The sequence below is a fragment of the Halictus rubicundus genome, chromosome 7 (genome assembly GCF_050948215.1).
Source record: "Halictus rubicundus isolate RS-2024b chromosome 7, iyHalRubi1_principal, whole genome shotgun sequence".
NCBI lineage: Eukaryota > Metazoa > Arthropoda > Insecta > Hymenoptera > Halictidae > Halictus > Halictus rubicundus.
Window position 1 is genome coordinate 13,255,531 of NC_135155.1, and position 17,100 is coordinate 13,272,630.

The window sequence follows — 17,100 nt, forward strand, 5'->3', positions numbered from 1 at the left end:
TCTACTTACCGGAAGCTGCGCGGACTATTAATAATCCTCTTAGCGGATTTATCGAACCTCGATAATTTTCTTTTAACCTTTCGCTCGATGCATCTTTTATTTCCGCGGGACAAGATTAATCTTATAGCGACGAAATAATGGTGGTTCTCATGTCGCAGCGTTGCTGAACGTAGCAATTTTGTGGAAATTGAGGAAAAGCTTGCAAAATCGAGCTGAACACGAGGTTCCTTCGAGAGATCGATATGCATATTCATCCATTTGCACTCGAAACCATTTTAATTCCAAAATCTTAATTTAATTTAATAATATAAAAACTGTTTTGTATAGGGGCAATTTTCATTGGCGCCTCAGAGCCACCATTCGAGCGCAAAGGGTTGAGAACAAAATGAATATTAATTTGCAATTAGTTTGCAATCTTTTGGTGTTAGAACTCGTTCGATCATTCGACAATTGACTTGCAGCAATAAAACGAGAATTTAAACTGTACCGACAGATGAATAAAATCAAACCAAGCGAAAACATTCACGACTGCAAAGACACGCGGTAATCGTTAGAGCCTCCCTCTGACAAATCAGTCTGTCACTGTCGTCGACGTGTCATTGTCATCAGCGCGTCAAGGCGGAAGGGTCCGACAATAAGTAGCTAAAGCGAGACAATATCAACTCGCTCATGCGCGGCCAAGTGGAATCGCGCGATACGACCGCGGCCCGCGTAGGTACATACAAAATATAAACTGTGCAAACCCCGCGGAATTCTGCAGAATGCCGCGACTAATTTGCACCTCGAGGAGTAATGTAAGCTTCCCGGCGAACACTTCTGTAATCCCATTAACGTCACGGCTAAGATCGAGTTTGTTTGTTCGTTTTCGCTCGAGTTGCGTTTCTTCGGGGGTCGCACGAAATGAAAATTCGCTTGCCGTTCCGCAACTTCGAAATCGACTTGAAAGGGCCCAGTTCGCAAAGATGCTGTCAGAAATTGCACAAAATTAATTGACGCGAACTATAATTCATCTGATGCACGCTGCGCGAAGCCAGTGCTCTCGTTTGCATGCAATGTACAATTCTCTATAACGTTCTACAATTTCTTTCGGAAATTCTACAATTTGTTTGCAAATTTTACAATCCTCTTGAACGTTTCTACAATTTTCTCTACACATTCTACATTTCTGTATGATGATGTATACTTTTTTGTGAATTCTAGAATTCTATTAGACGTTATACAATTTTTTTATATATTTTGCGATTCTTGTAGACGTTCAGCAATTTTTTTATAAATTCTACGATACTCTACGACGTTCTGCAATTTTTTTTATAAATTCTACGATGCTCTATGACGTTCTACAAATTTTTATCATAAGTTCTACAATTATTTTAGACGTTCTACAATTTCATAGTAAATTCTACAATTCTTTTAGACGTTCTAGATTTTCATTGTAAAACCTACGATTCTTTTAGACGTTCTACAATGGTTTCTGAATTCTACGATTCTTTCAGACGATCTAAAATTTTTAGACTGTTCGCTAGTATAAGTTATTGTAATACATTTTCGACATAACACGCGAATATGGAACTTACCAGTCGAAGAAATTCCAGAGGCACGTGAACATGTTGGCGGCGAGTCTCACACATTGATCGAACCTCACGAGTCACACGCGGTTTCACTCGCGGCACAACACACAGGCACGTTTATTTACTTATTTATTTATATATGGTTTTACCTAACTATTTCGTCCCGATTTCTCGCGAGGTTTCCGCATCGTGCGAGCGGCGAGCGGTCTTCTCGGTGAACAGGAATAATCGCATAGCATTCTTCATTGTTCTTCTTCATTGTACCTTGCCAATCGAACCAAAATTTATATATTTTTTTTTTTATATTTCCAGTATAGTCGAATTCATTCGGTCAGCTGCGACGTTAATTCGATCGGTTATCTTCAATATCTCATATCCCTTTGACACTTTATTTAACAGCAATTTTCTAATATTTTTTCCGAAACCAAGGGTTGACAGTTTTTCGATAAATTGCTAAAAAGCGACAGCAATTTCATTCGTAATTCAACAGGTTTTTCGAACCAATATAATGGAACAACATCATCTGAAATTATGTATTATTTCGAACAAAATTACTGAGTGGTTAACAAGAGAATTACAATCAGTCGATTATAAACTGGTCGACCGTAAGTGGCTTCTATCCAATCATAGTTATGCTCCGCATTAGCAACGGATCACAATGAAATCGTACTAATTCGAAAACATTTGTATTTGCACCCGAATTTATGTACGAACCCAATGGAACTGTAAATAAAAATTTTCGGAGACGAGATTGTTTACAGATGTTCTTTTTCTGGTTTCGAGACGGTCGAGAAAGTTGATTTTTGACGGTCCCCTTTGACCCGGGATCGTTTGCCGGAACGAGTTCAGCGTTTCTAATGAAATATTCCGGTTTCAAAGGACCCGCGAAAACGGAACGGAATATCCATTTTCGCGGAGAAAGAAACAGCCTGACCAGTTTTCCCCTTTGTCGCCGACGTCGCCATTGTGGAGAGGGCTTTTCGGGGGCCAACTCAAAGAAGACTCTCTTCGCCGACGCAGAAACTCGTTCTAATTCTCCTTGCTAGACGGATACCGTATCGTGCTCACAGACGGAAAGAATCAGAATGGACAGCTTCTTCGTTTTGCTCGAAAAAAGACTTTTTTTTCTCGATTATACGGTGGACAAAATTAAACGAACACCCTTTAAAAACTTGTTCAAAATTAAATCGAACGACTCGAGCTTTCTCGAGATGTTACAACGATTAGTCTACTCGGTGCAAAAAGATTTCTTCTTCTTCGCGTGTATTCAGTCAGAAAAAAATTGTTTTTAACTATTTTCCTAACCTACTGGATCTATTGAATAAAATGTTCGCACTACTATCTTGCACATTTAGTTACAATAAAGATTTATATCGTTCCACTTTATTGAAAGTGTTTCAACTTTATTAAACTTTATTGAACACCCACACAATGCATGACCCTGTATATTCAAAAGCAATTACGTTTAAAATTTTTAAATTCTGGTAAAATGTCTCTAAATTCTTCGATTTGAAGGACACCCGTCCGCCATCTTGACGTTTCGCGATTTCTATGAATAAGTCGGTGTTCGCGTACGAGCATGCCGCTTTCCTGTCTTTCTCTCAGCTCCTCCCCGTTCTTCTATTTTTTTTTTGTTTTTGCGAGTGCATCCGCGGAGTGCGCTCTCGACTGCGCCGAGTGTTGTTAATGCTTCGAGCATCGGCGTAATTGGGCAATTGAAAGCGGGCAAAAGGAAAACGGGGACAGAGACGGTTGCCGCGGCAAACGATCTTCGTTTCGATTCACTTTATCCAGAGCGAAACGCTGCCCTCTCGCCGCTCTACGATTTTAATGGATTTCCGTCGGCTACTCGACTCGGCACGATGTTTTTCGGAAGAGTGGAAACACGAGCACGCGATCTCATTGGATGCGTAATGCAGTCCCGTTACCGGGGATGACAAATAAATGACAACCTCCGTCTTATAAGTCGCTGGGTCTTCGAGAAACTGGGTAATTACTTTGTCAGACGATTATTTCTCTTTTTAATAGTAGGAGGTAGTTTACAGAATTGCACTGTTGTGTAGTGCAAAGAATTGAGAAGTTTCTGAGACGGCTCAAATTTTTTAGGAAATGCCTAAACCTCGCACCTCCTTGATTTTTCCGAGAAAAATAATTTCGTGCATAAGAAAGATCCGCGATACTGGAATACCAAAGTGGCTGCCACGTCCTCCCAGTTCGAGAAATTTCGCTGAAATCTTCAGTAAATACTAATTAAATATCACACAACAAAATGTAAATTTCGAGTTTTCCGAGAAAAATTGTATATAAAAGAAATTGTTGAACTTTCGGTATTTTTCAGCTATTCGAGGATACACTGTACGACTCTAGTCTACCAAAATGGCTGCCACGTCCTTCCACTTTGAACTATTCAGCCCAATTTTTCAGAGAATATGATTTAAACATCGTACAACAAGATGTATATATTGAATTTCTAAACAAACATAATGTTGTATGTAAAAAAATTGTCAAATTTCCCTTGTTTCTCAACTGCTCAAAGATACGTAACTTCTTAAGCGCGCATGGCGGATAGCGACACGCGATTAAAATTTCATTGGCTGTTGGAGAGGTCAACTTTGCAGCATCTTCACATTGAGCAGCACTGTCGTTCGTTCCCCAGGGACGCGTTTATTTCGGATAATCGAAATTGCGGCCTCCGCGGAGGAGAATAACAGAAGGCCAAGGGCAAAGCTCTCTCTCTCTCTCTCTCTTTCTCTCCGAGGGAAGTTCAAGGGTAGAATATCGCGGGAATGAAAGGCTGAAATATTCAGCGGCGAGTAGAATGCCGAACGAGGCTCCGTTGTGCCGCGCTACCACACCGGAAATAGCTAATCTCAGAAAGTTTGATCGAGTCGACAAACTTCACCGTTGCTGCTGAGAGCGCTGAGTATTCTCTAATCTCGAGACTATCTTGGCTTTGGCCCTTGAAAACGTGGTTGCCCCTGCGGACCACGAGGATCTCCATCGGTCCGTTGATCTCCTTAAACCTTCAATGTTCGTCCATTTTTCGCCTCGCTCCCCTACATTTACGATCGATGCAATAATAATCGTTTATTGGATTAGAAAAATCCAACAATTTTTTTGTACACAATCTTATTTTTCTTCAAAAAATCAAGATATACATCTTATTACATGATGTTTAAGTAGTTCTTACTGAAAATTTGAACTAAATATCTCGAACGAGCAGGACGTGGCAACCATTTTGGTGTAGCATTTCCGCGGAGTGAACCTTTTCGAACGGTCGAGAAATAAGGAGAGTTCAACAATTTTTTAAATATACAAAATTATTTATCTCGAAAAATCAAGATATACATTTTGTTGTGCGACGTTTAAGTAACATTTTCTGAAAATTTGAGTCAAATATCTCGAACGAGCAGGACGTGGCAACCATTTTGGTGTAGCATTTCCGCGGAGTGAACCTTTTCGAACGGTCGAGAAATAAGGAGAGTTCAACAATTTTTTAAATATACAAAATTATTTATCTCGAAAAATCAAGATATACATTTTGTTGTCCGATGTTTAAGTAGCATTTTCTGAAAATTTGAGTCAAGTACCTGAACCTAGGAGGACGTGGCAGCCATTTTCTCAAGCCCTTTCCTGCAAAACACGAGGTGAACCGGAAAAGATTTACGAGAAGGCAGTCGGCGATTCGGCCAGATCCAGAAGATTTAGCGTGCAGAAATTAGCGTCGCGGGGAGCAATTAAAATCGGCAAACATCGAAAATAAAACGCTCCGCTCCGCTCCGATTCAGCGAGCATTCAGCGGACCATTGTTCCCGCGCCAGTGCTTCATCCCGACTTCGCAAATATTGAATTGGGTCCCACCCCCTCGCAACTTCTGGTTTTCTCCACCAGATTCCTCTTTCTCTTGTCCCAAACCCGTTTCCAACGGTGACATCGTTCAACGAACCTGGGCGCAGAAGTAAATGCTAATCGCGGACCGTTTCACCCCCTTTACTCTCTACCTTCTTGTCGAGTCAAAGAATTAGGGGTGCACTACCCTTCTTCGGTGAAAAATAAAAATCTATCTGAATTTTTATTTTCTCGATTTCGTTCTGCTTCTTTGTAACTGGACTGTGAATTTTACGCATTGATGGCAAAAATAAATTGAAATTTAAAACGGTGAAAAAATTTACAAAAATTCAGGAACATCTGTGCAGTATCTTTAGCCTACTAAAATTATTAAAAGTAGATCGACGTGTTTATTTTGCATAAAGATCCGCAGTCCACTCTGAATATTTATACTACAACGTTGTTTAGAACTTAGAACAAATTTTGAAATTTACAAAGCTTAAGAACAATTCGAATTCCTAGGATTCAATTTTAAAGCGTCCTCTGCAAGCACTTTCGAGCTTCCCTTAGTCGGTTGCACCCGTATAAAAGTGCATTAAACTATTTCGGGGCTGCAGGAAATATAAAAGAGCTCTCGAAGTAAATGGATGAAGACAAAGACATGAAGTTTTCGGCAAAAGCAATTTTTTCTACAGTGTAACGAAGCAGCGCCGCCGTAACGCGGAATAATAAAGAGCGCCTTATGTAAAACGCTGGAGACAAGATTGAACTTCAAGAATTTTTCTCGATGAAACGGGACAGTGAATCTCTCTGGAACGTTTCATACATTTTGAACGGCGTTCTTAAATATAAAAGAAAATTTTTCTGTTCCGTCATAGCGCAGTGTATAAATTACTACGAAAATTAAAAAGTCATACCATGTTGAAGACCTTTAAATAATCAATCCACCGCGTTGTAGTGCCACCATTTTCTTGATTCTTATTTGATCGACATGATTAAAGCAAGGACCAATAACGGCAATCTCAATAATGAATATAAGCATCAATTTTACACCTTAAGCTGTTAGAAACAATACACATACATTAAAACTTATAGACGTTACATTAAACGTACTAGAACTTACATTATTAATTACTACTATTTTAATATCGAACGGAACTGTTTCAAAAAATTCCAGATAGTGGTTCAAACATACCACAATATATTCAGAAAATGTCAAATTCAGAAGACTGACGTTTCTCACGAAATAAACTCGCAAATGTCATACACACCCCACAAAACCAAGAAAGTCAATTTTCATGAAGTAGTCTTACAGTATGAATTTTAGCTACCTAAATTTTCGACGGACCAGCTTGAAAAAATTCTGGGCACTACTTCAAACATACCACAACACATCCACAAAGTATGAATTGCAGGAGACCGATGGTCCTCGCGAAATAAATTCGTACAGGTTCCCCCTGGAACCGGGAAAACCCCATTAACGCCGACTCTTATTTCCCGGGGAATAAAAATGTAGGTTGCCGGGATTAATGTCTGGCACCCGAAAAATTTCCGGGTCGGACGCGTATCACGTTTCATTAATCCCGGCGATTAAACACGGCAACTTTTTCAGACTCCCGTCTCGCGGCAAGATAAACGCGTCAAGCCCGGCCCGGCCCGGCCCGGCCCGGCTCGCGACGAGAGCTGCCTCCATTCTTCATGAACTTGCGCGACCCGGCCGGCTAACTACCCTTTAAACAAATAAAGTAATTTACATGCCGACAGACGCCGGTATCTAGCACGCTGCGAAACTCATTTTTCTCCGGGACGCTCGCGACACGGGGACAAAGCAGCTCCCTTCAGCATTGCTATGCGACTATACATACATTAGTATGCGAGGAGACGGCACGGCGACGCCGACAGCGTCTACTGATAAGAAAATGTCGCGGAACGAGAGCGCAACTGTTAAGGGACACGTACAGGGGCGCCCGTTTATCGTGAGAGGAATCGTAACGATGCACAGTGTGCTCTCTAATTAATTTTGCGGTAATTAATCCATTAGTTACGACGCGACGGTGGATGTGCGGTCTCATGTCTGCTGTGTGCGTCGAATGCAGGAAAGATTATAGATAAGCGGGCTGCTGCTGAAAATATTAATAATTTTAATAGACAAAAAATGTTAAATAGTACAGCGAATACCGCTTAACAACGCAGCAAAATACCATTTTGATATAACTTGTGTCGCCTCAGAAAACAATTCCTAAACTACTGTTCTCTTCCCATCTAAACCCACCCCTTGTCTACTGACATTATTATTATTTCCAGCAACTTACACTTATTTTACATCTAAAAAAAAAATATTGAACAATGCATTGAACCCTGGTCAACAACACAGCAAAATACCATGTCGATCCAACCCGTACCAATCGAGAAAAAAATTCCGAAACAACCGCTGTTTCCTCGCTAAGCAAAACCACCCCTCGTCTATTAACATAATAATTATTTTTCGCAGCTCGACGGTAAAAATCGGGGATAAAATTCATGGTTGTCGGTGACGGGACCTTCGATTAGTCGATCGCGAATCGAGATATTCGCGGGAGGAACGGAACGGCGAGGGGAAAAAAGTAATTGGAAGGCGAGGTGAGGGAGATCGCGGCGAAACGCGGCCGCAGAAAAAAGGAACGGGAAAAACCGGGGGTGGGGAACGGGGGCGAAAGGGCGCCCGGGAATAATTCTCCGGTGGGCAACGGTAAAGAGAAAAACGGCTTTGTATTTGCGTTTGTCCCGTATGGGCACGCTCGCTGCATTGTTAAATTCCTCCTGCGGCGATGCGCTTTTCAACCCCCTTTACCCGCGAAATCCGTTTCGGATCGGCGTACATCCCCGCAAAATGCTTGCAACTTTTTCATCCCGCGCGTGCGCGGTTCGACAAAGTTGTTTGCTTTGGACTTAATTAATCCCGGTATCGGGAGGAAAAATGAATCGTTCGTAACCACTTTCTCCACCGTTCATCGCGCGAGTCGTCCATTCGGAACATCTGTTTACTACATGTCCTCGGAATGAATTTTTTTTTTTTCACGTTATTGGGGTTGGAGCTTTGTTCGCACGGACGGTATAGTTAGCGCGAAGCTTCAGCTAGCATGCGTGTTTTTCGTGTTCGTTTTTGTACGGTCATTTAGTATCTGTGCAATTTTTTGCCGGGTTCTGTATGGTTGTCACGATTTTATTTCAGTGAGAGGAAGAGATCAGTAATTTGTTTTCAGTCTGGAACTTTTTTCCGATGTACCAGAGATACATAGGTATAGTTAGTGTGAACCTTTAACTATCACGTAAATTAATTATGTTTGTTTTTGTGCAGCCGTTTTGTAAGAGTGGCTACAATTCTTTTTGGTGAAATGAGGAACAGTAATACGATTTTGTTCTACTAACAATGCTTCGTTTCACCAATTGGACTGATTGGTATGAACCTTTTGCTACCACCAATATTGATTTCGTCCATGAAATTCATTTATTCGTACTTCTCAATTCATTAAGAATAATTTTTCTCATTGCAACAGAGTGTTTTGATTAAATCTCAGTATTAAACATGGTAAGACGTCACAGAAAAACTTCAAATAAAATCACGAAGCAGTTCAAGTATGAAGCTGTTGTTTTAAAAGTCAATGTTAAAATGTTCAATAAAAAATCGTAAAATCGAATGGCGTATTTTTCAGAAGAAATTCTTCTACATTCTCAGAAGTGAAATTCGATTGTTGGAAATTTAACGAATCGCCGATATTGTGAGCGAGCTCTTTTATTCACTGGGTTAAACCGATTACAAGATAATTTGGCTTGCTTTGTGCCTTATCTTTCCAGTGAGTAACCGCACGGTGAAAGAGACGCGCAGCGTCGGTGACACGCGTCACTCGTGCTTGATTGCTTGCTCCCTGTCCACCCGATATGGAAATTCGTGGTGGTCGGATCACTCAGTGACATCCGGGTCGTCGAATTATCAGGAAATACCCGGTCGAGTCAATAATCATCCGTGCAGTTATCGAGTTCGTTACAACAACACTGTGGCAATTAAACTGTTCAGCGAGAACTCGACTGTTCAACCTCAACAATTTTTTGTGCTCCAACCATAATTGCCACGCAAACGATTCTTGCGTGAAACGATTCTACACACTCTCCCAAATACAACAGTATATTTTGATTACCATAGTAACATTGAAATGCGGTTAAACAATATTTTAACAGAACAGAGGTAATCTCGTCCATTTGTCAGGTCAAAAATTATTCAAAAATTATATTGTCGTATTCAGGGGAATCTGCACCACTATTCTACGCAGAGCACGTTCACATATTTTTTCACGGTTGAAACACTAAAAATTCTCCGTTATGTCACCCTTGAAAAAGTATTCGGGGTCTTAGGTCGAGAACGGATTAGTTTAAAAGTTATTAATAATAGTCGTGTGCCGTTTCTTTCGGCGGAAATCGACGCCAAGGGCTTAAATAAACCAGTTCGTGTAACATCAGCCAAGAAAACGGAGATCTTCGATCTTACCTCAGCCGAGAAATCAGAGATCCGATTGCGAAGCGTGCTTAACGACCACGAAGAAGAACGAACCGCGAAAATCGAACGATTCGAGATCTCCTCAATCGAGACTTCGAATGGCCGACAACTCCCTGATGGAAACTTTCATGATAAACCATCGTTGTGAAGTTCTCGAACAATGGGGGACACCCTGCGAAGTTCATTTTCTTTATGGCGGAAGCGAGGAGTGGCCTCGACAGAAGTTAAAGACGATTAAAATCGTGAATATCGGTCTTGAAAGAATTATTTTTCTCAAAAGAATTATCTTTTTCTGGAAAGAACTGAACCATTTGGGCGTGCACAAAAATTGAGAAATTGTAGAAAAATGTGTACAGACATCTTTCAAGAGTTAAAGTACAAGATTATGCAGAGGGAAAATTTATTTTGTTCGGGGAAAAATAAATTATCCCTTAGTAAGTCGACTTCACCTCTTCGGAGGCACTGACGCGTAATTTATAATGATAATTGATCGAACGAAAAATCAGGTTTTCGCTTTGAAAAATCCTTCCAGAAGGTTTGGATTAGGTTAATTTCAGCATCCGGCAAGTTGGAAGATTTTCCGACGTTCGAGTGCTCTAACGAGCCCCTGCGATCTTCCCGAAGGGATGAAGGGGGTTCGAAAGTTTTCTTGAATCTCTACCCCCATCTCTATCTCGTTTAATGCCCCTAAATCCTACCTATTTAGGTGATACGGCTGGGAGAACGTGTTGAACGAGTTCGACTACACTCTTTTCCGAAAAAAGTACCTATGTACATACAGTGTGTTCGAAAAGTATTTGAATTTCCCAGTTTCGAGAAAATTTTTCAATGTTTTTATCGAGGTTGTAATTTCTAGCATTTTCGAGGAAAAATAGGTCCCCTTTTCTCACGTGCTACGTCGCGTAAAAGTATCTTGGAGGAAAATGAATAACGGTGTGCAAAAGTAGAGCCTTCGAGCTTAAAAATGAGTCCAAGTTGACTGCTGTACGGTTGTTTTTGACGAATCAGAAAATTTTCGATTCTCGAAAGTTTCGAGTTTGAGAGACGGAGGAGAAAAAGCTAGAGGCTTTCGGAGGTTTTCTAGAGGCGGAAAAACGTCGATGGAAAGGCTATTTCCCTGTAGAGGGAGCACGAGCCTCTTTTGTTCTCCCAGAGGGGCGTTGCGTGGGAAAAAGTCAAGGTCGACACTCGTGCTAATTGTTCTGCTTTAAGAGAGCCGAGAGAGTCGAGGTTCCGACTCTCGAGGCGCACACCTCAGCCAATTTTGAGAATTCTGCTTCCAGATTTAGAAGACGTGTTGTTTAGAAATTTTAATTATTGTATCCTGACGTACCAGAACAATCCCTCCCGAAGCGATTAAACTGAGTGTAACAGAGAAAGAGTGTAACAATAGATATTGACCAATTTTTTTCTACAAACCCACCAACAATATCAGAATCAACTTTCTTAGGAAGTATAGAGGTATCCTTAAGCTACGAGAAAATATTTTTTTGTTTATTTATCGGATAGCGTGTAATCACTGATGAGTGCTAATGAGCCGTCTAATGAATGCAACCTTTCCTTACACGAATTATACTCATTTTTATGCAGTCATTTGTTCACCCCAAACTCTTAATTTTTCGCTGTACCAATTTCTTTCAATATTTCCCTAACTTGATTTTTGAATTTTGGGTATTTTGTTTTTGAACCTTTACCATCGCATTCGTGACATTTTTCTGATTAAAATGAGTCCAAACACGACACTATTCGGATCATGTTTACTGGGTTGTGTTGACTACGGAGAATTCAGGCATGATTGGTTCGCATAATCGAGGTTCCACTGTATCATGGATTAAACGAGCAAATCTGCCCCGAACTGTATCATGTTTGGACTCGTTTTAATCAGGAAAATGTGACGAATATGATGGTAAAAGCTCCTTGACGATTGAGCTTAAGCCATTTGCAATAAAATTAAAAAATAAAAATTCCCTGAATATTTGATGACCAATATCGTGTTTGGGCTCGTTTTAATCAGAAAAATGTGTCGAATATTTCAGTAAAAGTTTCGCAAAGGAATAATCGAAGGTAAAATTTTTGTGAGCGAAAAGGTATCTGTGCGACATACAAGTAACATTATTGCGTTTCGTATTTCGAGCCAGTCGTAAATAACTCGGAGCCGCGATCCCATTGGTCGGCATACCTAACGTGCAGCTACAGTTTTTGATTTTCGAAAGCCGAGGAGCACAATGGCGGCCTCGCGAGACGGAAACTTATCGCGAGCCATTATCGCGGCGAGAAAATTGCCGGTCTTCGCGCGCTTCCGTTCGTAGGTGCGCGACCCGATAAAAATGCTGGGAGAGAACCCGTACAATATACTATTCCAGCTTCCAATGGAAATTCGGGGCTAGCACACCTCTAGAAGCAGCGCATGATCGATCGCGGGTAAACGTTCGATTTGACCTCGGGCAACTAGCCTATCCCAAAAATCCCAATTGAAAAGGAACCGCTAACGCGAACGACAAACTTTATGAAAATCCGAAAAGAGAAACGAATCGATGCAAACAATTTTTATCTTGCACAAAGATCCGCAGTCTAATTATTACTATTAATAACCGCAGCCTATAAGTCCGTCGGCGGACTTTTTTTAGTCCGCAGTCTATTATTGCTATTAATATGAATGACTGTGGCCTACGTTAAATTTTCTTACAATTTACAATAAAAATTCGACAGACTTAAAATGAATGAATTCACTGAAACATTTTCAACAAATCGTCTGGTTTAAAGCATTGTCAATGGTCTCTGTTAAATGGTGTCGTAACAAAGAAATGGTAAATATTATTTTAAAAATGGCGATTGGATAGAGTCGTACAGAATTTGAAGATATCAAAGATGCCATAAGTGCTTCAAAATCCATAATGTACTAATATAACGACACAAAAAATAATACAAAATAACACAATTAACAATAATAGAGTAAAATAAATTGTAATAATATAAGTATCGACAACCCTTCATCGACAATGTACATTTCATATCAACTTCTTCAAATTTGCTGCAGCAAAAAAAGATTTCTTTGAAATGAAGAATTTCGCAAATCGTTGCCAGAATTCGATAAACCATAACGACACGAGAAAACGTCTAAATCCTCAAGTGCGCGTTTTCACTCTGGGAAAACGTTTCGCATAATGACCAGGGAACGCCGTTGGAAACGGGATCAAAGCGTTCCCATTATACGAATTTCCCGCGCTCGGATAATTATTAAATCTAGATTCTAGAGAGGGAGAGAGAGAGAGGATTGTGGGAATTGCCAAGTCCCATAGGGAGAGTTCTCCATCGACAATTTCTGTTCTCTCTCTCTCTCTCCCCCTCTCAGCATGAGCTTCTCTGCCAGGGATTTAAAACGATGGAGGATGATGCAGAATTCGCGTTAGAACGGTCCGATGCGTCTCCGCCGGAAACATAATTCGCGCATTTGCCCACCAATCCCATTTACATCGCGAAATTCGAAGCCGGTTAGAACAGCGTCTGCAACTTTTCCGACTTGCGGATGCAGCAGCATGAATTTCGCGTAGTTACACCTGCTGTAAAGTGGATTAAAAAAGTGTTTGTACACTTGGCTCTTCGGTTATAGTTTTTGGCGAATACTTGGTACACTGTAATGTGCAGCCATTGAAATATGGCAGTATTTAATAAAAATTTTTGAAACGTGAACAATTTCTGATCTACAACTGTAGAAATGTCTTGAAAATTACAGAATTAATCACCGTTACAGATTGTGATTGTTGCTTGTGTGTAACAATTCAGTCTCATGTCGAATTCCTTTGGCTATTTATTTATCACTAGATTATTGTGCAAAATAAAAGATCAAAATTTTCGAACAGTCTGGCCATGCGAACGTCGCTTTTTCAACTCCAGAAATGTTTTTTTAATTGCGTTCGTAATGAACACTTTTGCAAAAAATGACCGTTTCACATCGAACTTTTATTTCTTTCTGACACAGATAAATAATCCACCGACTGTCTTGTCGTGTAAAAACTGTCTGCCATAAATGTAAACGAGCGTCAACCCCCTTCATAATCAATCATGACCCTCGAACATCCGCAAAAATTGTCTCCTCCACCCCAAAACGCGTTTCCACCCCTTCCTCGTTCTACCATTCACCAATATCACAATTGATTTCTATGTCGAATCCTTCGTTATTTATTATCCGATGCGACAAATAATTCTTGTTAAGCAAAAAATGTTTCCCCTGCTCTCAATCATCCTCCAAGCCCTTGATAATGATCCATTCACGAGAATTATAGTGCTTCTTGCAATCTATTTCCTTGTATCAAAATTTGTTCGGTATTTGTCTCTCAGTTTCTCAAATAATTCTCAAATAACAGCAAAATAAAATTATTTTCTTAAATTTTCTTCAACCCCCTTCATAATCAACTATTCACTATTGTTAGGTTTCAACCCCTTTGATCCATTCACTATAGTTATAGTTGCTTCTAGCAATTTATTTCCATGCACCAAATTTCTTTCAGTATTTATTTCCTTTGCCTTCAATCTTCTCCAACCCCCTGTGTAATTGACTATTCACTATTGCAAGGTTTCAACCCCCTTCGTAATGATCCATTCGCCAGCATTCTAGTCGGTTCTAGCAATTTATTTCCGTGTCCCATTTGCTACTTCTCGCTGCAACAAATAACCCCTGAGCAGCATCCGCACAAATTGTCTCCTTTACGCCTAAATGCATTTTTACAACCCCTCCCACATTCTTCACCCTCTTCTTACACTTTACCGTTACTTCTAACAATTAATTTACTTAAACAATTCATTCCCACCCGTTTGTTGCTTCTCGCTACAATAAACGACCCTCAGAAATCCGTACAAATTTTCTCGTACACCCCTAAGCGCGTTTCAACCCCCATTCACAGTCAACCAGTCACGTTACCAGTTACTTCTAGCAATTGGATTCCGTATTAAACTTCTGGGTACTTAGTTACCATTACAACCGGCAAGTCTGAAACGGGGGTCGTTAAACAGACGCTGGCATTCTCTTACTGCTAAAATCATTCTCCAGCCCCCTTCCTAATTAATCACTCACAGTTCTTATATTTTTGCTAATTTATTCTGCTTCCTCCGATAAGTAACTATAAGAACATGTAATTCATCAAAATTGTAATAATCTCTCCATCTTAAACAAATATCAACCCCTTCCAAACACAACCGTAGTTAATATTCATATAAAGCATCTAGATATTTATTTCTCAATAAACATAGCTGAAACAGCAGCCTTCTCAAACAAACACTGGCAGTCTTGTTGCGAATAATTTTGAAACTCCAGTCACAAATAATCCCTCAATGCTAAATCACCTAATTGTAACAATTTATTCTCAAATTCCATTTGCTACCTCTTACTGCAGCAAACAACCCTTCACAAAAATTGTCTTGTTCATCCCCAAACGTGTTCCAACCCTCTCCACATTTCTCCTTTAACCATACCATTTTCATATATTCAATATTTACTTCCAATAATTAATCTTCAGTCTTTCTTTTCCTACCCCCTCCACAATCGATTGCTTACTACTATTACACGTACTTCTGACAATTTATTCTCCCCGAACACCCTGAAAAACCAAACATCTTCAACCCTCTCGCACCTCTCTAACAATTCTATAACCACAACAAACCTTTCACAATGCAACTCCCGCATCCTCTCCAAAAAATCCTCGAGCTCGATTCTCGGGCAGCAGATCCTCCAACGCTCTGCCATCTCTTCATCAAGAGCAAACAGGCATCAGTATAGCATCAGTATAGCAGGAGGAGGATATAGCCGGCGCACGTGAATCGCGAGGCGTCTGTTCAGGGCGGGCTCGCCCCGACGAATCGGAGCCAAGGAACGAGAAGGACCCAGTCTGAATCGGACGAATAAAGACGCCGGCAAAGCAAGCAGCAGGGTCGATGCCCTTCACCGAGAAGCCGCACACCGCTAATTGTCGAAAAGAAAATCGATCGGCGCCGCGAAAATGCTGGCCGGCTCACTGTCGATGCACTCGTCGCGTCATCGCGAGCCGCTCCCGCAAACTTTCCTTCCCACTTCGAACAATTCCAAAACGCCGGAAACGAACGAGAGAACGAAGAGAAGAAAAAGAAATTCGCATCGTCGCTCTTCGAGGTGGTATCCTGTTCGGTCGGGACACACCGGAACACTGAGAACCACACAAACCGGGATAGAATTCGCGGAAGATGCAACGAGATGCACCCGGGACGACGACCCAGGCTGGCCGACACGGAACGCGGCGACGGCACAACTGGCATGCGCCTTTTCCACCCTCCTTTCAACCCTGTCGGGATACCCACCATCCCCCTCGCAACCTCTAAACCCCTCGCAAACCCTCGAACGCCCCCTGTGGCGTGTGCCTGTGCCTCTGCTCTGACTCTGCTGGCTCTGGCTGGCGCATCAACCCCCCGTTCAACCACCCTTACTTGCTAGACTCCTACCCCCACCATGGGTGGAGGGAACGTGGCGCATGGTGGTCCGGAAACTGATGATTTCGATGTTTGGCTTATGGGAATTTCCTTATTTTATTCCTGGCGATTTTTGTCGATTTTTACGAGGCCAGCCGTTTCGAGGCAATCTCCAAATTAACTCTACGTGTATGAGCATTTTCGTTTCCGGGGTTTTATTTGAGATCGTGTGCATGCTCGTTTGTCGGGAAATGTGTTTTTTTCTCTATGCCGAGTTTTAGCGAATCTGCGTCCAGCAATTCTGAGAATTTTCAAATCAACCCTGTGAATCATTTTTCTCGGGATTGTTTCGAACCCCCTGTCGTTTTAAGAGCTCTGTTCTAAATGTACAGTGATTTTTCTATATATGTCGCCAAGACCTGGATGGTAAACGTCGTGGAATTATCCTCACTACCGCGGGGTATACTTCGTGAGGGGCCTCGAAGCTCGGGAGGCCTCGGACGCCGAAGATTGTAAACATAACACGGCTCGGGTATGTCTCCTGGACGATATATGTCGCTGGCAAGACCTGTGTTGTTAGTATATCAACACGTATATCGAGAATTCACTGTACTTCGAAAGATTGCTTCCAGGTTGACACTAACTTTAAGCAATTCTTGTTCGGTCATTAGATTGAAACTTGATCGAACAATTACAGCGGGGGTACCAATTACTGTGCATAAATTAATTATACTTGCT

The 17,100-nt window shown here is 41.2% G+C and overlaps 1 protein-coding gene across 12 annotated transcripts in view; it reads right to left on the reverse strand.

Annotated features, from left to right (window-relative positions):
• LOC143355641 (endochitinase) overlaps positions 1 to 17,100 on the reverse strand; it is a 260,630-nt gene that overhangs the window by 142,978 nt on the left and 100,552 nt on the right. Inside the window, exons 1-2 of one of the 12 annotated variants that reach the window (XM_076790664.1) lie at positions 15,592 to 16,003; positions 1,575 to 1,832 (exon numbers count right to left, since the gene is read on the reverse strand). The exons of 9 other annotated variants lie outside the window; for them this stretch is intronic. In XM_076790664.1, coding sequence (XP_076646779.1) covers positions 1,575 to 1,606 — 32 coding nt within the window. In that variant the 5' untranslated portion in view covers positions 1,607 to 1,832; positions 15,592 to 16,003. Of the gene's footprint in view, positions 1 to 1,574; positions 2,710 to 15,584; positions 16,004 to 17,100 lie in introns of those variants that run through there. 2 more of the 12 variants (XM_076790662.1, XM_076790663.1) reach the window with 2 other exon arrangements.